This window comes from Prionailurus bengalensis, chromosome D3, assembly GCF_016509475.1.
Source record: "Prionailurus bengalensis isolate Pbe53 chromosome D3, Fcat_Pben_1.1_paternal_pri, whole genome shotgun sequence".
Taxonomy (NCBI): domain Eukaryota; kingdom Metazoa; phylum Chordata; class Mammalia; order Carnivora; family Felidae; genus Prionailurus; species Prionailurus bengalensis.
The window spans coordinates 31679473-31703944 of NC_057356.1; the positions used below are offsets into that span (position 1 = coordinate 31679473).

The window sequence follows — 24472 nt, forward strand, 5'->3', positions numbered from 1 at the left end:
TGCAGGGTCAACCAACTGGAATTTACGTACAAGTTAAGATGCACTTAACCCTCACTGACTATTCTTGGCACTTGGTTTGGAAATTTTTCTTATACCAAACAGATAGAGACATTAATAAACAAAGACCAGGTTATTTGCCAGATATCATCAACCAATCAAATCAATAAAAATAAATAACAGCCAGTATGTATTCAGTGGTGACTTCTTGGTGCCAAGCCCTGTTTTCACATCACTGTCTCTCCTTACAGATGAAGAAAGAGGAAGCTACAGTCTATCTCAGAAAGTAGCAGAGGAGAGCCCATCTAACTCCATAATTCAGCCTGTATTATACTAAGTACATAAAGACCCAACATTTAACAGCACCATCAAAATGACAGCTTTCAAGGATTTGTCCAACATGACATCATATATATAGTAACTTTAGTGGATATATTTAGTAATGGGTTAGTGGAGGAGGACTGTATTGCAAGCAATAGTTATATTCATTCAGCTCATTAAAAAACTGAATACTATCATATTCACAAAACACACACACACACACACACACACACACACACACACACAGATAATAAAATCTAGTTTCTCCCACATAAATCCCTCAGATCTACCTGCTTCTCTCCTATCGTCACTGCCACTAGCTTAATCCAAGCCCACAGCGTCTCTTGCCTGACTGACTACAGCAGTCTGGTGTCAAATCCTCCTGGTTCTAATGAGCTTTTAAAAAATTAATACAGGTCATGTCGGTGTCCTGCTTAAGAGCCTTCAAACTCCCGAATTTTACATCCAAGACTCTTCATGGTTTGGCCTCTCCCCATCCCCATGTATGACTCACTGCAGCCTTCTATTGTACAACTCCATATCTTCCCTCATTCGTCTGCTTCCTCCCTGCCAAGTAATTCTGCAAAATATGGTTTCAATACATTATTTATCCCTCCCATAAACCTTTGTTGAACCATCACCAAGTCCAGTCAGATTTGTAGTTACCTCCTCCTGAATCCCACAGCATACCTAGGTGGATCACAGTGTACTTCATTACAGTATATCTGGTAAGTGTCCCCCACCAGACTAGAAGCTTTTAGAGGCAGATACTAAAATACTTGTGTACATCTAGTGCCTACTCGACATGAGTAGCTGTTTGATCAAAACACACACACACACACACACACACACATATATACACACACACCCTAAAGGTAAAACAGCAACAGAAATTACATAGGCCTAAATTTCAGTCTGACTCCTACATCAGTAATACTTTAAAGCATAAGCCTTAATGAAGAAATAACAGAAATGCTGCCCACCTTGCAGTCCTCAAGGCAATGATCTGAGGCTAGAGTGGGACAGGTGCTCTCTTGTTCAGACACATAAGTCAGCCTACTCACACTAGCTTGTGGACACACCAACTGAGACAACTCACTCTCACAGGGAAGCTTCTGATGAGCTGCTGAACCAGAAGACTCTGAAGCACACCTAAAAGGGAGAACATCTCATGATTAGAGTTTTCCATTCCCTTATTTAACATTATCTAGACTGACAAAAAGCCATTTCTGCTTGCCTACAAGTTTGTTAATCTATAGTCTCTGCTCTAGCTGCCATATATAATATCTCAATCATGGATTCTTTTTTTTTTACCTTAATTATCTAAAATTATAAATCATATCCCTATTGAATAAAGTACTTGGTAAACTATTGTTAAGAAAAAGGTTGTGGCATTTTCATTAATAAACTTCATATACAGTCACAGAACAATGCTAGTCATTTATTTGATAAACATTTATTGAATACCTGATATAAAGCAAGGAGCAGAGTGTTCAAAAATTCCTGCCCTCAAAGAGTACAGATGAAAAAAAGAATCACATATATAAGTGCAAAGAAATGGTATCAGTCATACACCGCTGAGCGGAATATGAAGTGAAACAACCTTTGGCTGAGCAATTAAGCAATGCATGTCAAAAAAAAAAGCAATGCATATCATTTTGACTCAGACATTCTACACCTAGGAATTAATCCTAAGGAAAAAAATCAATGCTATTTATAAAGACTTTGTCAAAAGGGTATGTCATCCTTTAATAAAGCAAGAAATCCTAATCATATAGGAGAAATTAGGCTATAGAAATTATGGCACAAACACACAATAAAACACTATGCAGCCATTTTAAATCATGCTGTTGAGTACTATCCTTTGACTCAGAAAGATGTTCATTACATTAAAAAAAAAAAAAGATTAGAGGGATGCTTGGGTGGCTCAGTCAGTTAAGTGTCCAACTCTTTATTTCAGCTCACGTCATGATACCATGGTTTGTGAGCTCGAGCCCTGCATGGGGCTCTGTGCTGACAGTGTGGAGCCTTCTTGGATTCTCTCTCTCTGTCTCTCTGTCTCTCCTCTGCTCGCGCACTCGTTCATGTGTGCTCTCTCTCAAAATAAATAAATTTTTAAAAACTCATTAAAAAAAGGAAAGGAACAAATGTACTTTGGGTTATTACTTCAAGTAATGACAAGTGAACTGTAAGAATGCATGGAAATAAAGAGAGAAATTTCAGTTGAGATGTCAAACTTCAAAGGAATCCCAAAACTGCCAAGGAGCTAGCCATATGGAGACACAAAGGTGGTTCTGGAATTAGAAGGTCTAAATCAGTCCTATGAACCTGCTGGAAAGTAGGTGGAAGATCAGCTAACAGGAATGCTAATGAACAGCAAAACTTATCAGAAAAAGTACACTCACCAAAAAAATATTGCCACTGGACAGATGAAAATTTTGACCAACAGTAAACCATGAGTTAAAAAAAAAAAAAAAAAAAAAAAAAACACTTAAAGGAATACAAGATGGCAGAAACTAGAGAAAAAGAATAAAAATATCCCGCTCAAAAAAAAATCACACTCATTTTATCATAATAAAAAAGGATGACTTCAATAAAAGTAAATGTATACAAAATTAGTCTATCTAGGAACAAAAAGCATAATTGATACTAGAGAAAATCAACGATGCAGAGTGTAAACACTTGAGCAGCTACACCATCATACAGAGTGAATGTATAAAAAAATGAAAATTAGGAAAAAGAAAACAGTCATAGATGACCAGAGAAGACAGTGTCCACTAATGGGAAACCAGGGTTCTCAAAAGGAAGGGGGAATAGATGGAACACAACCAACAATCAAAGGTAACAGAAAACAAAACTTGAAGAAAGAATTATGTATGCAGAGGTTAGCATAACCCAGGAAAATCAACTGAGACTGATATAGGCATTTGAAGTTGAGGAGGGAAAAAAGAGAGAAGAAGGCTGTAGTAGGAACCTAAAACAGAGCTAGAAACAAGGCTGGAACAAAAACACATGTTGTGCAACAGGGGAACAGATACACGGCACGGTCATAGTAATGTGATGGAGTGCTATGCAGCCATGAGCACAAGGAGTTACTGGTACAGGCAACCACAGGATCAATCTCAAAAACATGTTAAGCAGAGGAAGCTAGACACAGAAAAATGTATGATTCCACTGAAATAAAATGCAAGAACAGACAAAACTAAACTATGGTGATATGGAACAGAAAGTGAATGCTAGGGTGGGGCCAGGGAAGGAGGAGGAGAATTGACTTGAAAAAGGTAAAGGATTGTTAATGGGGCGGGGGCGGGGGGTGGGGATGTAAATGTGCTATATCTTTTAGAAGGTGGTATTTATTTTTTTTTTAATTTTTATTAGAGCAAGCACACAAGTGAGAGAGAGGGGCAGAGGGAGAGAGAGAGAATCCCACGCAGGCACCATGCTCAGCGCGGAATCTGACACAGGGCTTGATCCCACAACGCTGGGATCATGGCCAGAGGAGAAATCAAGAGTTGGACACTCAACCGACTAAGCCACTCAGGCACCCCGGCGGGCAGGGGGTATTTAAATAAGTGTACGTAAGTGTCAGAAATCCACTGACCGAAATCTTTATGATCTGTGTATTTTACTACATGTTAATTATACATCAGTAAAAATATAATACAACAACGCATACTGTTAAATCCTAAAATTGGGTTAGGAGTGGGCCAAAACTTGGACAATAAGCTTGCTAGTAGGCTAAACCGCACCCAAAATGATTCATGGATTAATTTCATGTCACAGACTGATCGAGAGATCTCAACCAGTATTTACTTTGGTGGCGATGGCAGGAAAATACGTATGCTGAGCAACTCGACAACATACCATCACTCTCCTTGTATTTTCCCCAGCAATGTTAATTCAGAGCACATTTACCCACTTCTAAATTGGCCTTTTCTCATTAAGGCCTGTTGTTTTGTCCCAGGCTAACAGGTGAGGGTGCAGGTAACTGGCTAGCTTACCCATGTGGCGTAAGCTTACCAATTCCATGATCACTTTAGAAAGGTAAACATGATACCCTCATTCAAAATATCTGAACATATACCAACTTCATGAAAAACTTTAGTATCTCCCTAAGTATATTTCCTACACATAATAGAGAAGTATATTTTTTCAGGAGCACAAGAAAAATTGGGTGGGTCCAGCCAGCATTTTGTGTCTGACCAAGGGTACTATGAAGGAAAAAATGTAAGTCTTTATACTGATAGCTTTCATTAAATACCTTCACATACAATTAAAAATATCAAAACCACAGAAAACAAGATGAAATTGGAAAAGTACACAGAGGGAAGAGACATTGCAGAAAACATTGTAAGGAATGCAGAGATCAAACATGTGAAATGCAAACAAGATGAAACAGAAATTAAGAAACAGTCAGATCATGGTGGTGGTGGTGAAGTTCTGTATCTTTCATTGTGGTGGTGGTTGTTACATGAATTCATACCTGTGATAAAATGACACTGAATTCTACCCATACACTCACTGATGGTGACACCATGCTATAATTATAAGAAATGTAACCACTAGGGGAAACTTGGTGAAGGGGACATGGGAATCCTTCTACAGTATCTTTGTAACCTCCTGTGGATCTATAATTTTTCCAAAATAGTAAGTTCTTAAACGATTAAAGAGAAAATAAATGCAGATGTCAAGCAAAATAGATCCCACACAGGAATCTCTAGAGCCCTGGGGGCAGTAAGGTGATGGAGCAGGATCGTACTTTAACAAGTAATTCAAAAAAATTTTCCCTTCCTTAAATGCTTGAATCCACATACTGAATGGTATACTGTGTGATGGCACAAAGTAACCACGAAGAGTCAACATAGAGATAGAGCCTACTAAAATTAAACTAGACTTGAAAGATAAGGCATCTTTGGCATAAGCTTACAAAAAGATCAAGTCAATTCTGAGACAGAAAGAATTGGGATGACTCAGATTTCCCTCCTACATTCTACAGCGACAGTAAAGCAATCCCTACAAAAATCTTAAGGGAGGAAAGCATAAGCCAAAGATTTTAAACAGAGCACACCATACTTCCATTACAAAAGACACAGGTTTAACTATGGAACATAAAAGAGCCTAGGGAGTATTGTTCCCTCTGTCCTCTGAGCAAATTACCACAGAACATACTTCAGTCAAGAGAGGAAACACCTAATGGCTAAAAATGAATATATTTAAATACAGAATAAAAACTAAACAAGTGTAGGATACAGTGATGAATCAAAATGTAAATGAAATGCCAACAGAGAAACTACGTACCTAAAAGAAAAAAGTAGAAAGGGAAAGAACATGAGAATAAATTCTCTAATTGTCTCATTGGTCACAAACACTATTATGGGTTGAGCTGTTTCCCCAAAAAATGTATGTTAAAGTCTTAACACCCAGTACTTCAGAATGTGACCTTGGTTGGAAATGGGGGCACTACAGATGTAATTAATTAAAATAAGGTTATAGTGGAGTAGGCTGGGCCCTCAATCCAATGTGAATGGTGTCCTTGTAAGAGAGAACTCTGGACAAAAAGACACAAGACAGCCATGTGAATACAGAGGCAGAGATTAGAGTAATTCATCTACAAGCCAGGGGACACCCAGGACTACCCTAAGCTGGAAGAGGTAAGGAAGGATCCTCCCCTAAAAGCCTCAGTTTAAGGACTTTTTTATTTTTAAGTAATCTGTACACCCAATGTGGGGCTGGAATTCACAAGCTCGAGATCAAGAGTTGCACACCGTATGGAGCGCCTGAGTGGCTCAGCTGGTTAAGCGTCCAACTTCGGCTCAGGTCATGATCTCACGGTTTGTGAGTTCAAGCCCCACGTCAGGCTCTGGGCTGACAGCTCAGAGCCTGGAACCCACTTCAGATTCTGTTTCTCCCTCTGTCTGCCCCTCTGCTGCTTGCACTCTCTCACATGGTCTCAAAAATAAACATTAAAAAAATTTTTTTTTAATAAAACAAAATAAAGAGTTGCACACTACACCAGCTGAGCCAGCCAAGCACCCCCCTCCCCGTCTCTCGCATTGTGTCAACAATAAACATTAAAAAAAATTTTTTTTAAATAAAACTAAAAATAAGAAGAGTTGTATGCTATACCAGCTGAGCCAGCCAAGCACCCCCCTCCCCCAAAAGCTTCAGAGACAACATGGCCCTGAACTTCCCACCTACAGAGTATGAGACAGTACCTTTCTGTTGTGTTAAGCCACCCAGTTGGTGACACTGTTATGGCAGCTATGGGAAACTAACACAGCTGGAACTCAAAGAACATCATTTAAAAGCCTTTAAAACAAGTGTCAGAAGCAGAAGTGTATTTAATGATACAAAGATAAATACTCGATAACTTTACAAATTCAGGGAGGAGATGTAGGAGAAAAATCAGTGGATGACATCCACTGATGTCAGGGTCAGATGACCTTCAAATGTGGTTGGGCTGGAGACTTCTAATGTTTTGTAAACATGAACCATTAAATAAGAGGTGGCTGCGTATATGAAAAAGTATTGCAAGATGAACTTATATATGAATAACTGAAACTGGAAATTATTAAGCCCTCCACTGATATTAAGCTCTAGCTTACCCATACCGTTACAGATGAGTATGCAAAACTTCAATGGCAGTTAGAGAAACACTTGATAGTTAACTTTGAAATTAGATACAATTTCAACCTGTTCCAAAATATTGAAAATTTTTGGGGTGCCTGGGAGGCTCAGTCAGCTGAGTGTCCAACTTTGGTTCAGGTCATGATCTCAGGGCTCGTGAGTTCGAGCTCCATGTCAGTCTCTGTGCTGACTGCTCAGAGCCTGCTTCGGATTCTGTGTCTCCCTCTCTCTGTTCCTGCCCTACTTGCTCTCTCTCTCTCTCTCTCTCTCTCTCTCAAAGTAAATAAACACTCAAAAAAATTTTTTAAATATTGAAAATTTTTATAATTTTACTGTTTAGGCAAGTTTTTCTGTTTATTAACATCTTTCAATTGCTGTTTATTAACATCCTTCAATAGAGAAACATATAAAAGATCTTTCATAAAGCCATAAAAAGCAAAATGTATAAATTTAATAGTAAACTTACTATATGGCAGAAAATACAAGCAAAGTAAAAAAAAAAAACAAAAAAACCTTCTTTTTTATTTTTTTATTATTTTTATTATTTTTTTAAATATTTTTTTAAACGTTTATTTATTTTTGAGACAGAGAGAGACAGAGCATGAACAGGGGAGGGTCAGAGAGAGAGAGGGAGACACAGAATTGGAAACAGGCTCCAGGCTCTGAGCTGTCAGCACAGAGCCCGACGCGGGGCTTGAACTCACGAACCGCGAGATCATGACCTGAGCCGAAGTCGGACGCTTAACCGACTGAGCCACCCAGGCGCCCCAAAAACCTTCTTCTTTAAAAAAAGTATATATATATTTTTTTTTTAGCATGAGTGTGGGAGGGGCAGAGAGGGAGAGAGAGAATCCCAAGCAGGCTCCTTGCTGTCAGCACAGAGCCTGATGTGGGGCTCGAACCCATGAACTGTGAGATCATGACCTGAACCGAAACCAAGAGTCAGAGGCTTAACCATCTGAGCCACCCAAGCACCCTGAAATAAAAAACTTCTTAAGACTAGGAACTATAACTAATATCACAAAGGGCTATTCATCTCCCTAATATAGGGCCCGTAATTGTAGGGACCATCAAAGGCCCCTACAATTGGAGACAAAAAAGACTAAAAATCATCAGAAAAATGAGCAACAAACATGAATAGATACTTTGTATCTACAGTATCTATCAGATACTTTGTATCTACAAAGTATCTATTCATGGAAACACACATATAGAGGAAAAGATGCTCACCATCACTCCTAAAACATGAATTAAAGTCATGTTGAAACACTGTTTTTTTCACCTATCAAAATATCAACCATCAAAAAGTTTTATAAACATTCTGCTGATGAGGCTGTGGGAAAACAGGCTCTCAAACTGTTGGTGGGAAAATTATATCAATACAATCTCTATGGAGTGGTTGTACTAATTTAAATATGAACACGAATGCAAATACTCTTTGATTCAATAATCTCATTTATGGGCATGTATCCTACATATATCTATTTCACATGTATCTATTTCACATGAACAGAATGACTATAATACAGACGAAGCTTGTATAACAAAAGTAACCTTGTATAGCAAAACATTGAGGAGTGTGTAAAGGACCCTATATTGAGTATAAAAAGTGAAGCCAACAAGAATATATATTCATATTTGGTTATGAATGCATAAAGAAACTCTAGATACCTAAGAAACTAATAACAGCAGCTCCCTGGTGAAGGCATTGGGGAACTAGGCAGACAAGGAACACAGTAATGAAGGGAAATATACAGAGGCGCACGAGTGCATCTACACATAACTACATATACATACATTTCACAAAGCAGTAAATTTACATTCTTCAAAAATTATACATACACATATACTTATATATGTATATAATGCAAATTATGGCACTTTAAAAAAATTGCATTTTATTTATTAAAAAAAATTTTTTTAATGTTTATTTGTTTTGAGAGAGAGAGAGAGAGAGAGAGACAGACAGACAGACAGAGCACAAGTGGGGGCAGGAGGGGGGAGGGCAAAGAGAGAGGGAGACACAAAATCCGAAGCAGGTTCCAGGCTCTGACCTGTCAGTACAGAGCCAAGATGCAGGGCTTGAACCCATGAATTGTGAGATCATGACCCGAGCCAAAGTTGGATGCTTACCCAACTGAGCCACCCAGGCACCCCTAAAAAAATTACATTTTAAAATGTTCTTAAAACTTGGTTTTTAAGAACATGGTTAAATTGGCTTGAGTTAAAACCTATGAAATACTATGATTCTTCTTCTAACCCTTGAAAAATTATTTGCCAATCTCATTAGTATTAAAAAAATCAAATTAACACTACAAGATAAAAAAATATATATATATCCAAAACTTTAAGCTATTTAAAATGCTGATAAGAAGGGGCACTTGGGTGGCTCAGTTGGTTGCGCGTCCGACTTCAGCTGAGGTCATGATCTCACGGTCTGTGAGTTCGAGCCCCACTCAGGTTCTGTGCTGACAGTTCAGAGCCTGGAGCTTGCTTTGGATTCTGTGTCTCCCTCTCTCTCTGCCCCTCCCCCACTCACGCTCTGTCTATCAAAAAATGAATAAACACTAAAAAAAATTTTTGTTAATGCTGATAAGAAAACAGTGAAATGGATACTCTTACCATGACTGATGGTGAGAATGCAAGTCTTTAAGACCTATTCAGAAAATAATTCACTAATAATTTCCTGACCTGGTAATTTCTCTTCTAGAGATCTATCCTTAAGAAATCAGTCAAAACACAGAAAAAAAAATTAAGGGCAAAGTTGTTCATCTCTGTATCATTAAAATGGCAAACAAACAATACAATTAACTGGCAAAACACAGTAAAATGTTGTAGTATTTACCACTATCCACCAGAACCATCAAATAATCCATTCCTGATTCATTGTGCAGACTGTAACATTACTAATTTCCTCTTAAATATACAAAGAATCATCATAAATAAGTGAATAAGAATTTACACAGAAAAATGGCTTGAAACAAATTCACAAAGTATTTACAATACTTACCTCTGAGAAATGAACCTATAAATGATTATTTTTCTTCTTCACACTTTTTCTAATTTTCTTATACTGAACATATATTTTTATTAAAGAAAAAGGAAAACAAAAGGTAAGCACCTACCCTGATAAACTTGTTCCAGATATTTCACTAGGAGAAGAATGACTCAGTGGAGAGGAGGAAGGTCTGAAGCTTTCCTGGTCGTCCTCTGAGCTGTGTTCACCATGCTCAGGAGAGTGATTTTTCAAATCTACCAGAAAGGTGTTATTTTCCAATGAGAACAACAACAAAATACACCACTTGTGTGCAATTTTGCAAATGTGACCAATTACTTCGACACTTACCAACATTTTTAGGCACAATTATGGAATGTTTTCCAAAAGTCACATGTTTTTCACTGTTGCTTCCTTCACTAAGATACTCATTTTGGCTCTGATTTTCTCTATTATTTTGTATTTCTTCACACTCTTCTGACATCCAAACGGATGCTACTCCGGGGTTCTTTACTAATGAATAATTATTAGGTATTGGAGTGCATACTGAGGTGGCTGTTTTGTGATGGCCAATATCTGGTAATTTGTTATCAATAGGGTATGTCTTCACATCAACTATTGCACTTTCACTCTCTTCTCTATTTGTAAGAATTGAATTTGGAGAGCTTGCTCTAAATGATTCTTGATTCTTGTGCTCTCCATTTCCACCATAAAAAGTACATGCTGTATTTTTTTCTGGTTCCCTTATATTAGCAGCATCTAAGTCCACTGTATGGATATCTTGTGTAGTCTGTTCTTTTGGTAAAGATAAATCCCAAATATCAGACACACCAGCTCTTGAAAAGTTTTCCAGCCCACCTTCACACCTACTAACTTCTGTTTTTTTAAGGTATTTCTCCATATCAAACATGCTGGATCCATTACTTTTTTCTGTATCATTAGGCACAAACTGAGACACAATGGAATAGTCCTTTTGTTTATCGTCTTCCTGTAAAGTCTTCTCTCTGGTTTTATTTGAAAGTGCCTTGATCATGGCAGCAAGTTGGGAAGGATCAGTACTCACTGATGCATCTGCAATGGCTGAAGCAATGGTGCTTATCCTAAGTACAGAATCACCACCAGTAAGTGGCTTGCTTTTGTATCTTTGGGGTTTGCTACTCATGAAGGAAGTGTCCTAGAAATGAGAAAATTCACATCAGATAAATTTACCTCCTTTCCATGAACATGTACATATTAATTTAATCTTTAGACATTACATAAGATTTAATAGCAACAAGAAATTAATGGTAATACCAATTAATACTGTAACTTAAAAAGACAGCTACTATCAACTTTACTTACAGAGTCCTGGTTTACCCACAAAATTAGATTATCAATTGTCCAAAACAAAAAACAAAAAAAAAAAAACTTCAGGAGTTAAAGAGATGCTAAAAAGATGTTAAAACTGAACCAGACAGTAATTTAAAACAAAAAATTAATATATTGAGATTGCGAAATCACTGAACCATTGTGATTCCAAGCATAATTCTTGGCAATTTCATTCAACCGTTGGAATTACTTATTAAGAAGACACAAATAAGAACCATGGGCAAACAATGGAAATGGAACTAACAGCAAAAAACACAGATGTATTTAATACAAAAATGCAAGTTAAGACTTCTATCTCCAGTAATAGCAGACTAAATGATGGAAACCAACTCTGGCTGAGAACAATTAGAACTGGAGAGCATATCCAGAAGCTTCTCTTAGAAGGCACTGGAGAGCTAAAAAAGAAACAAAAACGATGGGGTCAGAATCCAAAAGAAGCAACAATCCCAGAGAGGTGAAGCCAGTAATGAGGATGCTCTTCCCTATGGGGATCTACTGTTTCAAGAAAAGGCTGTGGACACGACTTTAAGAAGCAGCTCAGCAAAGCTGTTCTTATGGTGGTGAGGGTATAAAAAGAGTTCACTGTCGACCAATAATGAGGGGGAGGGTGTAGCCCTGCAAAACATCCATGCTTTAGTATGAGACCACAAATGACTACACCCTAGAGAAAAGGGAAACCAAAATTAGACTGGTTCTCATAAGGACTGAGGGCCAGGCTCCAATCAGTTCAATCTCAGTAACTAGACTAAAATGATCTGAGATTGCTAGCATTCCTCACTCATGTCAGAAGCAAACATAAACCCTGTCTAGAAGATTATAACTCCCATGGCCTCAAATCATTTCAATAACTTTTCCTGTAAAAATACACCCCCTCCATCAATGAATGACACATGATGTTCCAAGATAAAGTGACCCAAATCCCAGAGACAGAGACCCATGGGGGATATACAGACAATGGAGTTATCAGAATCTAAAACACATATAAATCTAAAACATAAGATCTAAAATTATACTTAAGGAAATAAAAGACAATATTGAGAACACAGAGGACTAGAAATTATAAAGAACTAAATATACATTAGATTATATAGTTGAAAAATACAATAACAAATTAAGAACTCAGTGGATAGATTTAACAACAACTTGGACTCAAGTGAAAAAAGAATGAGACTTAGAAGTCTGAAAAAATATTCAGAATGAACCATAAAAGAGAAAGTAAAAGAAAATACACAATAGAACAGAGAGAACAGGAAAAAGGGATACTCTGAGAAAGTCTAACATACCTGTACCTGAACCCTCAGAAGAAAAAGGAGAGAAATAGAACAAAAAGTTTATTTGAAGATAAACTGGCTGCAAATTTTCTAAAACTTATGAAAGTCAACAACCCAAGATTCAAGAAGGCCTACAAACCCCAAACAGGATAAAACAAAAGGTATCTAAGCACATCCCAGCAAAACAGATTAAAAACCAAAGATAAAAACGTTTAAAGAAGGCAGAAGTAAGATATATTATCTTTAATAAAGTTAGCAATAAGATTGATAGAAAACTTTTTAAATGAAATATGAAATAATATATTCAAATTGCTAAAAGTTGCTTTTAACATAGAAGTCTATACTAAACAAAAATATGCTTTAAGAATAAAGGTGAAATAAAGATTTTTTTAGAGATAAAAACAGAATCCGTTACCAGTAGACCCTTATTAAAAGAAATTATAAGGATATTTTTCAAGCAAAATAAAATTTCAGATGGAAAGTCAGAGATGCATATTGGTTTTGTATATAATAGCAGTCACCACAACCTTCATCAAATGGCTTATAGGGTTTAAATACAGAATTAAAATATAAAACAATAGTAACTTGTAAGACTGAAGTGGAATACACAGTGTTTTTTGGTCCTGTTAACTAAGAGGTAAGAAAAAGAACAAATTTCAATTTTTATTAAACATTAGTAATCAAAGAAAACAGGTTATAATTTCTTAGGTAATTACTAAAATAACAGGAAAATAATATACAATCACCAAATTAACAAAGGGAGGAAACTGGAGTAATATAAAAAAATACTTCTAAAAAGTCCACAAGAATATACCAAAAAAAAGAATGAAAGTGAATAAAAAGACCAGAATTAAATGCCTATATATTGGTAATTCCATTAAATGTAAGAAAGAAAGAATGACTGTGAAACTGGTTAAAAAATAAAATCCACTTCTATGTACTTTTAAGAGACACATCTAAAATATGAAGATATAGAAGGTTAAAAAGCAAAATAAAAAAGATATAACATGCAAACACTAAATAATTAAACACTGAAGAAAGAAAGCTGGTATTACCTATATTAATATCAGATTAGGCTTAAAGCATAATGCATAACTACAGACAAAGGCAGTCATGCACAATGACAGAAGGTTCGATTCACCAGAAACAATTCTAATTTGTACGTACCTAAAAACATAGCCTCGAAATTTTTCAAGCAAATACTGCCAGATTCATAATGAATAACAGACAAATCCATAATAATAGGGTGAGATTTTATAATATCTAAGTAACTGAAAGAACAAGCACAATAATTTTAAGGATACATTTGATCACCATGGTTTTGTAAATTTCACCTAAATAAAATATACAGAAGAGAGCAACCAAAGATCACAGCACAGGCATTCCTGTCATGTGCATAGAAAGTATTTTCAAAAATTGAACATGTCTCAATAAATTTCAAAGGACTAAAACCCAAGTTTCTCTGACTACTGTACAACCAGGCCTATAATCAATATTTTAAAATTAGGAAAATCCTCAAATGTTTGGAAACTAAGCGATACACTTGAAAAAACCAATGGACCAGAGAAATTAGAAAATACATTAAACGGACTAATAAAGACAGTATGACATATCAAAACGTGATAAAAAAATAGAATGGGATGCAACAAAATCCCAGTTTTCAGGGAAATTTAGATCATCAGATGTTTATGTAGGAAAAGCAGAAAAATTAGGCTAAGTATTCATTTCCAGAAGTTAAAAAAACAACAAATTAAATCCACAGAGAATATGAGGAAGGAAACAAAAACCAAAAACTATGAACAGAAAGAGAATAAAATTAATGAATTAATAAAATCAAGAAATATCTGGTAAGAATTACTAAGGGAAAAAAGAGAAAGGCAAAAGAACCAATATATAACAAAGAAGACATCGCTTAAGAACCTAACGTATTAAACAATCACAAGAGGATATTATGGAGTGATATATTTTCAAGTTTATTTAATTAAAAAAAATTTTTTTTCAACGTTTTTTATTTTATTTTTGGGACAGAGAGAGACAGAGCATGAACGGGGGAGGGGCAGAGAGAGAGGGAGACACAGAATCGGAAACAGGCTCCAGGCTCCGAGCCATCAGCCCAGAGCCTGACGCGGGGCTCGAACTCACGGACCGCGAGATCGTGACCTGGCTGAAGTCGGACGCTTAACCAACTGCACCACCCAGGCGCCCTATTTATGTAATTTAAAAATTTTTTTTTAATTTATTCATTTTGAGAGAGACACAGAGAGAGACAGCAGGGGAGGGGCAGAGAGAGAGACAGAGAGAGAATCCCAAGCAGATTTGGCATTATCAGCATGGAGCCCAATGTGGGGCTCGAACTCAGGCAATGTGAGATCGTGACCTGAGCTGAAACCAACAGTCGGACGCTTAACTGACTGAGCCACCCAGGTGCCTCTCAAGTTTAGATGAAAGGTTAAAATTCCTAGGAAACTACACTTTATTAAAATGGACACAATTTTCTTAGGTTTATTTATTTTGAGAGAGAGAGAGAATGAGAACAGGGAGGAGCAGAAGGAGGGAGAGAAAAATCCCAAGCAGCTGTCATAGTGGAGCCCAAAGCAGGGCTCAAACCCACAAACTGTGAGATCATGACCTGAGCTGAAACAAAGAATAGGACGTTTAACCAACTCGAGCCACCCATGCACCCAGAAACGGACACAAGTTTTAAACATCAGAATAGTCTTATAACTATTAAAGAAATTGAATCAGCAATTAAAAAGTACTAAAGAAAACTCCAGACTCAGAGGATCTCACCAATGTATTCTACCAAAATCTAATAGCATCAATCTTACACTCTTCTGGAAAAAGATAAAAAATGAGACCATCAAAACCTTGATACCAAAACCAAAAAGGCATTCTCTCACAGATGCAAAATTCTAAATAGACCATTAGGCAACCAAATCCAAGTGATCTATAAAAAAGACAGTGGATCATAACCCAAGTAAAGTTTATTCCAAGTGTAGAAGAACGGTATAATATTAAAAAACTATTTAATGTAATTCACCACATTACCAGAAAAAAAAAAGCTTATGTTTACCTTGATAGATACAAAAAAGCATTTGACAAGATTCAACCTCTTTACAAGTTAAAAACAAACTAGGAGACAAATATTAGAAGGGAATTTTAAAAATCAATGATAAAAAAAAAAAAAAAAGACCCTACAGCACATTTCCAATTTACAAATAAAATACTGAAGAGCTTTCCCACCCTGTCAGGAAACCCCAACATCAGCACTTCTCTTCAACACAATTTTGAGGTGTAGTCAGGTTAGCTAGTCAAAGAAATGAAGGTATCAAAACCAGAAAGGAACAAAACTGTTGTTATTCTTAGATGATAAAACTGCATACGTAGAAAAAAAATTATATATATATACATAACATGTATTTCTGTTTAGCTACAAAAAGGAAGAATGGAGTTAAGAAAGATAATATTAAAATATTGTTTGTTTCAAAAAAATATTATTTCAATAAGTTAGCAAGAAATTTAACAAAAGATGTGCAAAAATCTCTGCGCGCGCACACACACACACACACACACACACACAAATCATAAAATACAGAGGAAAATTAAAACCTAAGTGGAACAATATATATATTTTCATGAATTAGAAGATTTAGTATTATAAAGATGTAAACTGGATTGTTCTAAGATAAAACACAACCATAATTAAAAGTCCAATAGTGTTGCTGGTTGGTTGGTCTACTGAAGGTGACAATCTGATTTTAAAATATATATGAAAATGCAAAGGGCCAACAACCAAAATACTTTTAAAAGAAAAGTAAGAGAAGAGGACTTATCCAAAACTTATAAAGCCACAGTATTTTAACAGTATCATATTGACATAAGATAGACCCCAAATGTCTGACATATCTAATGAACATAGCAACTGAATACTATATAGTAATGAAAATAAGCTTCTATTAATACTTAACAACATAGTTGCATCTAGCAAACACAAGTGAAAAAAAATCAAAGAAAAAGAATATATGCTATATGATTTCTTGTACATAAAGTTCAAAAACAGGCAAAATTAATACAGTGTTAGAGTCAAGATAAGAGGAGTAGCATTCAGAAGGGGCATAAAAATGGTTTCTGGGCTACTAGCAATGTTCTCTTTTTTGATCTGGAATGTACAAAGGTGTGTAAACTGTGATAACTCATTGACTCTCAGTTTGCTTTATAAACAAATTTATGTATGTTTATTACGTTTAGTAGGTATGTAGCAGGTATATTTATTATACATTGATTAAAATGCTATTAAACATCAAAGGACATTTATAATAAAACTGAATCCAAAAAACCCCAACCATGTTATACTGCATGTGTTTTTCTCATGTGACCTTATGTTAATCTTATACAAGAACTAATGCAATGTGGTTTTAGTTTTCCTCCATGGAAGGCTTAAGATACCTCTATTTTGCTGTTACTGGCCGTTAATGTCACATCACTTTCATCCACTTGTGAAATACTCTCCAGTTCTTCAGCCTGAAGTGTAACTGATTCTTCACTTAGCTGTGCTTTTAGGTCTCCTGTAGAAAATACACAGTAATTCAACTTACATCTATATACTATCTCACAAAAATAATCTGTGGGATAAGGACCACTCAACATGATTAACCGCCAAGGAAGAAGTCTTTGTACCTCAACATCAGTCATCTTCACAAAAACTGTTTAAATGTATAGTCGCTAAGACAAAGGACCAGGGCATTGTTAATTTGCTTCTGCCAAGTTTAAACTTTGAAGATTGTGGATTTCAATCTCTCCTTTGCAAATACTGACAAACTCAATTAATATTTCAATTAATTAAACATTTCACAAATATATAATAAGCTGAATTTAAAAATGAGTATTCCTTACAATAACAGAAAATCAACTAATTATATATACAGCCTCTTTATCCCAACTCCTCTATTGGAAGACAGGCTCTTTAAGGACTGGAGCGTATTTTGTACAATTTTACACGATATGTTAGCACCAGGCACCACACTAGCAAAAAGTAGCTGTTCGATAATTGTATTGTTAAGCAAGAAAGTCTGATTTTAAATATATATCATGGATATTAATCATACTTAGAGACTATCATAGTCCAAATCGCAAATAGCTTTTTAAAAAAATTTTTTTAATGTTTATTTATTTATTTTTGAGAGAGAGAGAGGGAGATAGAGACAGAGTGTGAGTGGGGTAGGGGCAGAGAGGAAGACACAGAATCCAAAGCAGGCTCCAAGCTCTGAGCTGTTGGCACAGAGCCCGACATGTGGCCAGAACCCAGGAACCGTGAGATCATGACCTGAGCTGAAGTCAGACACTTAACTGACCGAGCCATCCAAGCACCCCCAAATCTCAAACAGCTTTTTAACCAAAAGTCTACTTGAATATAATAGCTACAGTTCACTAACTAAGTAGTTCAATTTTTTTTTAACTCAGTAGTTTAATAGGCCAATTTAACTAGCCCATTTGAACAGATTATATTTTATTTACTTTGGGTTTTTTACAAAAGGGTTTAGGTGGGTTTTGGCTGACTTGTTTCCACTTTTGATTAAAAAGGCAATGTGGCAGGGGGGCACCTGGGTGGCTTAGTCAATCGAGAGTCTGACTTCGGCTCAGGTCATGATCTTGCAGTTCGTAGGTTCGAGTCCCGCATCAGGCTCTCTGCTGTCAATGCAGAGCCTGCTTCAGATCCTCTGTCTCCCTCACTCTACTCTTCTCCAGCCTCTGTCTCTCAAAAATAAACACACATTAAACAAAATAAATAAAATAAATAAAAAAGGCAATGTGGGGTGATAGAAGGATAAAATCTGTGACTAATAGTGACAATATCCAAGGTGATGTATACATTTTCACTCATAAAGAATATGATCACACAACCACTAATTTATAGGTTAAAAAAAAAAAGGTTACTAAAAACTCTTTCATTTAATCCATTACCTGAAAATACATCATGGTTAACATGAGCCGTTTCTTTTTCCAAATTACTTCTTGATACATCAGATTTTCTTAAGAGAGCAACAGGTTCTCTCTTCTCTGGTGATCTAATAAAATAACCAAATGAGGGCTACAAAATAAACATGTGAATTATTTCCTTAATTTCAACTACTTTGAGAAATTCTAGACTATTTTATTTTACTATGGGTAACCTAACTAAATGAATTCAACAAAATAATTCTGTTCTTTTCATTTAAACTTAAATTACTAGAGATAAAATTAAAAGTCTAGTTTTATTTCCTTAGTGCCATCTTCAATCATCAAAACTAATATGTCAAATAAGTCGCTCTTATTAAGAAATCCAACTTCAAACAACCTAGAAATGACATTTCGTTCCTTCAGTAATTATTATTGAGCACTTACTATGTCAAGCACTATTAATCATAGGGTGACATGTCAATGAGAAAAAAAGACAAAATTTCCTGCCTTCCTGGAATTTACAGTATAAGGATATTTATTTTATACACTACGTCCTTGAAAATCTTTGTTAAGATTAGGTATGTTCTTAGCAGTTAATGAGCCGGGAATTCCCACTTGTCTTTATTATAGAACTTCCACATGATAGACCTGAAATGTAAATTCATTAAATGCACTCAATTTTCCACTGATCTTTACCTGGGAATTTCTTCCCTTGATCCAACAACCTGAATGCAAGTAACATTTCATAACTAAAACGAAAACAGAAACTCCAAATGATAGATCTATTTTTCCATGACCTGGTGCTTTATTTAGAAAGAAGGAATTCATTAACTCTTCAACTTCTCCCCTAATGTAAAAAATCGATCCAGGCAGGATGTTAATCCTGTCTCTCTAAAGCATTTATTTTCATTTTTTAATTCACTACACAGACAGGACCCACAGTTCACTTTCAAATTTGAGTTCTGTAATTCAACTTTGAGTTCTAATACCATGGCTATTATTTCAAATTATACTGTTAGTGAAATCCAGTTTTAATAACCACTCCCTCCAATAACCCAACTCCCTATATGGAATTTATCAAGCCTTTTGACTCTACCTCCAAAAGAAATCTTGAATCCTTGATTTTTTTGTGTCCCTACTATCATTCTAGACCCCGGCCTTCACTGTATCTCTTCCCACGTGCTAAGCCTCTGCCTGCTTCTATTCCTCCTTTTTGGTTCACTGACCCTCTCCACCCAGGCTCCATATATAATAGCATCATTTCACACATGGAGATGAGGCTGGCACCATGACAAAGTTGCTCTCTGCTTCTAAGCACTTCTTCCCAGTTCATTTCAGATGCACCCAAGTCCTACAAGGATCCCACATGATCTGGCCCAATCTTCTACCATTAAATCACCCCACCCCTCTCCCCCATTCACATTAGCTCCACTGTTCTGCTTTCTGATCCTCCACAGGCCACTTCTAGTTCCTACTTCCAAGCCTTCACATAGAGGGTCTCCCCTTGCTTGGAACACTCTGCCTCCGTATCTTTTGGCAGCTGCCTCCTTCCCATCATTTAGGTCCCAGCTCAGTAACATCTCCTCAGGGGCCACCCCTGACCACCACAGCTATAGCAACTCCTTCTCCTTAGCATGCTTCATAGAAATTACCACTGTTGCATTTTCAAATTTTTACATGTATTGCCACTTATTAAACAGAAACATTCCTATATTTCAAAACATGTTTTCAGATAAGAGGTTAAAGAAAAAAATCAATCCTCGATTTCTTCCCATCAACTAATGATGTAACAATAGCAGCATCAACTACCAGGTATTGAATACTTACTCCAAGTTAATCTTGGTGCTAACTGCTTTGTGTGTCCCATCACACTTAATTCTTATGAAACCCTATTAAATAGCACTGGATTTTAAAAACTAGAAAATTAAGACATAGAGGAGTTAAATAAATTGTTCCGTGTCACAGAATTAGTTAAAAGGTAGAACTAGGACCGGAGTCAGGGTCTGACCGACTATAAAACCTAACCTATCTACCACAGTCCTAACATGTCCCTATTCTATCCCTGCTGTAAAGATACTATGCTGTAGCTAATACCATCATACCATTCCAAATATAAGGTCTGGTGAATTCAACCACTTGTAGCACGTATCATACTTACTCTTTTCACATTGTAACCACCACCAAGGCAACCAAGAGCTTCAGATCTTTGAGCAAAGAACTCTCCTAAAGACAGGCGTAAATAACTGGCATCATCTTTGTCCAAATCTGATGTGCTAAGTGATTTCCTCAACAAACTGTAATTAATTGAAGTTCCCCAAGACGTATCCCCTAGTGCAGCTGAAGTGTTTTGGGCATCTATATTTTCTTCCTAGGGAGAAAGTTATTGTTTCATTTTATTTCCCCAGCAAGGCTTCTGTTTTTCTAACATGCAAAAATAAAAAATTTAACTAAGAAAATGTAAGCATTTTAATTTTTTAAAAATTTGGACAAACCTCAAGCTCAAGCAGCTAATAAAGCAGCTTAATTTCTTTACATAGCATTACTTCATTTTGAAACATGGTTAAGGGGCACCTGGGTGGCTCAGTTGGTTGAGCATCCAGCTTCAGCTCAGGTCATGATCTCACAGTTCGTGAGTTCGAGCCCCACATCGTGCTCTGTGCTGACAGCTCAGAGCCTGGAGCCTGCTTTGGATTCTGTGTCTCCTTCTATCTCTGCCCCTCCCCCACTTGTGTTCTGTCTCTCTCTGTCTCTCAAAAATAAACAAATGTAAAAAAATGTTTAAAAAAAAAACATGGTTAAAAACTATAGAGAGATCTTTGAAGCCTATTAGGGTGATTTTAAGCAAATTAAACATTTAGTATGTCAGTTCTTTTTCAATTAATAATTGAGGGTATGAAGGAAAGAGCAGAAATTGTCTAAACATGAGCAAATAAGACATAATTCTATAAAACTATGTACCTATCCAGAAAGAATACAGGTATATTTTAAACTTTGGTTAATGCCAATAAAATACAAACCTGCATAAATTGATGCTCTTTATTAAATTCCTCTTCATCTTGTGCAATCAAATCCAATGCTTCAGCTTAAAAGAGAATCAGTTTATATAATTAAATTATACTAATGCCTAATTAAATACCAACAGATAAATAAAACTTATCTAGTTAGGAAGATGAAATAAAGAAATAAACTTGAAAAAAGTATATGAAAGCTTTCATCATGCAACTGATGCATCTGTATTAAGTATGTAAGTCTGTGATTCTCAAAGTTTTGGTAATGAACATTCTACTGTTAGTGTTTTTATCAGTTACTAACTTGCCCTAACTTAATTAACCAAAGGGGCTTTACAATGTAAGCTTTTTATTTGTAGAAGATTCACATTAACTTTAGCCTTTGAAGATTTTGGCACACCTGATTTAAGGTACCTGCCCATGAATACCTGTGAAATTTTATCTGAACCATCACGACGTCAAGCCACTCTCTAAATTTATTGTGAAGAGGTGGGCTGGGGTGCCCAACCACCTGTTTGCCCAGGACTGTCTCAGTGTTAGACTGGAAAGTTCCGCATCCCAGCAAACCCCACAGCCTGAACAGATGGAAACAAGTGGTCACCCAACATCTGTCCTCAAAGCTCTCTGCCTGCCTGCTGCCCAGGCTGGGCCTCTGCCTGGTACTTCAGGAGAATGGCTGAAATGGGAAGGGTGCATGCAATCCAGAAGTGTCCACCATGGCCCAAACAAGGGAGATGTCCCCCTCTCTCATTATCCATCAGGGGCTAATCAGATCCAAACTGCCCTTTTGGAAACCCGACAATTCAACATTAATACCTTGAGAGACCAAATGAAAATTGAAACAGGAGAATATTTCCAATCAGGAAAAGCAGAACATGAGAGATAGCTCAGATTCTTACTTGTTAGGACAGTGTTCATCCTTTACCTTGTGAGCCCATCATTTCTTATACAAACACATCCTTAACTTAGCAGTCTATGAATGGGTATGAAGACAACCATGCAATTCTCAAAATCACATGAAAAATATAATCTTTCACATAAAAATTTTTCTATGAAGATTCTCTGTAGGGCTCATGACTCCAAGTAAGTTAAAAACCATTGCCTTAAAACATAAAAGTATCAATCAACCAAATGTAACAGCCAAAGAAGGGAAAGTAGGAAATCAGGCCTAATGAAAATAACCCAGAAAAACAATTTACTTCAATGAGGTAAATACTGAATGTTCTTTAAATCATTAAGTAAACAGTTCCAAAAGCTGTTTATCATATCCCTAAGTACTTTTTCCCTGTACTTTAAGAGATTCTTCAATTAAAGAAAAATCTACAGTACCATTACCTTGAATGCTCATCACAAATCAGTTAGCAATTATGAAAAAACTTCATTTTTTATAAGACTCTATGCCCAATTCTTTGCCAAATCTCAAACAGTCCTTTCAAACATCTCCTGAATACGTTAGTTGCTAAAATTTGAAGCAGCACATATACCACAGGCCTCAGGCCACGTTTAAATCCTAGGCCATAAGCTGAAGTGATGTAGTGATTCAGATGCATGGAGCTGTCAGAGAGGGGTAAGACAGAAATGGGGCAGAGGGAGTCGTATCTCTTAAGTAAACTTCCTGAATAAAGTTTGTTAAGTAGATAAATTTTCGTTTCCAATGATTCTGACATTATGAAATTACGCCTTGGTCCCACCTTCCTCTTCTGAATTATATCTCCTCTTACATTTTCAAAATTCCCTTCCTCTTTCCTATAAAAATGCTTCCACTGCATTCAGCTCCCCTGACCCTGATTTCCTGACCCAGTTCATCCTTTCTTCCCTTCTATCAAACTTTTTTCCATAGTTTTCCATAATCATTTTCTCCATTTCTTTACCATCCATGCTACTCGTCCTTTCCAACCTGCTCATTATTGTTTATTCCCGAACCACAAGGATGGCTTCGTTAAACATCTCTTTTATTTTAGTTTTCCTTTAATAGTAACGTACCCACACAGTTCAAAATGCAAAGGTACACATATGTACAAGAGTTTTCAGAAGTTAACCAAAGACATAAAAGGGAATTCAACACTGAAAAGTCTCCCCCTCATCCCTGACCCCACATCCCACACCTCCAGAAGCAATCAATAGATAAAATGCTCCTGAAATCCTGATTTGAATCTATTTGGTTTTTTTTTTAAACGTTATTTATTTTTGAGACAGAGAGAGACAGAGCATTAACCGGGGAGGGGCAGAAACAGAGGGAGACACAGAATCCAAAACAGGCTCCAGGCTCTGAGCTGTCAGCACAGAGCCCGACACGGGGCTCGAACTCACGAACTGTGAGATCATGACCTGAGCCAAAGTCAGACGCTTAACCGACTGAGCCACCCAGACGCCCCTCTATTTGCTTTTTGAGTTCAAGTAGCTAGGGATTCTTGCCACCCAGACGCCCCTCTATTTCCTTTTGGGTTCAAGTAGCTAGGGATTCTTGCAATCCATTTCTTTCTTTCTTTTTAAAAAATTTTTCCATTTTATGTATTTACAAATATGTGTGTCCTCCCTTCTTCCACCTTTTTACACAAATTTCAGAATATTTTATGTGCTTTTCTATGTCTGGGAATTAAAGAATTTATTTTAGGGGCACCAGTCAGCTAAGCGCTAACTCTTGATTTTGGCTCAGGTCATGATCTCATAGTTCAAGAGTTCTAGCCCCGCACTGGTCTCCGTGCTGACAGTGTAGATAAAGCCTGCTTGGGATTCCATCTCCCATCTGTCTCTGTACCCCCGTGCGTGCTCGCTCCCTCAAAAATAAATAAACTTAAAAAAAAAAAAGAATTTTAGTGATTACTCCATACTAGCACCTAAAGAGCCCTTTTCCATTTTTTTAATGACCACAATGTATTTCCTTATATGGATGTACCTTATTTAGTTAGTCCTGTTTTGTACATCCACATTGCTTCCAACCTTTTGTG

The 24472-nt window shown here is 36.5% G+C and overlaps 1 protein-coding gene across 2 annotated transcripts in view; it reads right to left on the reverse strand.

Annotated features, from left to right (window-relative positions):
• The window catches only part of CEP192 (centrosomal protein 192), a 127769-nt gene that overhangs the window by 55871 nt on the left and 47426 nt on the right, over window positions 1-24472 (reverse strand). For both annotated transcript variants that reach the window (XM_043559424.1, XM_043559423.1), the window contains exons 13-19: window positions 21534-21598; window positions 20675-20884; window positions 18541-18667; window positions 17026-17144; window positions 10292-11114; window positions 10071-10197; window positions 1302-1470 (exon numbers count right to left, since the gene is read on the reverse strand). In XM_043559424.1, coding sequence (XP_043415359.1) covers window positions 1302-1470; window positions 10071-10197; window positions 10292-11114; window positions 17026-17144; window positions 18541-18667; window positions 20675-20884; window positions 21534-21598 — 1640 coding nt within the window. The remainder of the gene's footprint in view (window positions 1-1301; window positions 1471-10070; window positions 10198-10291; window positions 11115-17025; window positions 17145-18540; window positions 18668-20674; window positions 20885-21533; window positions 21599-24472) is intronic.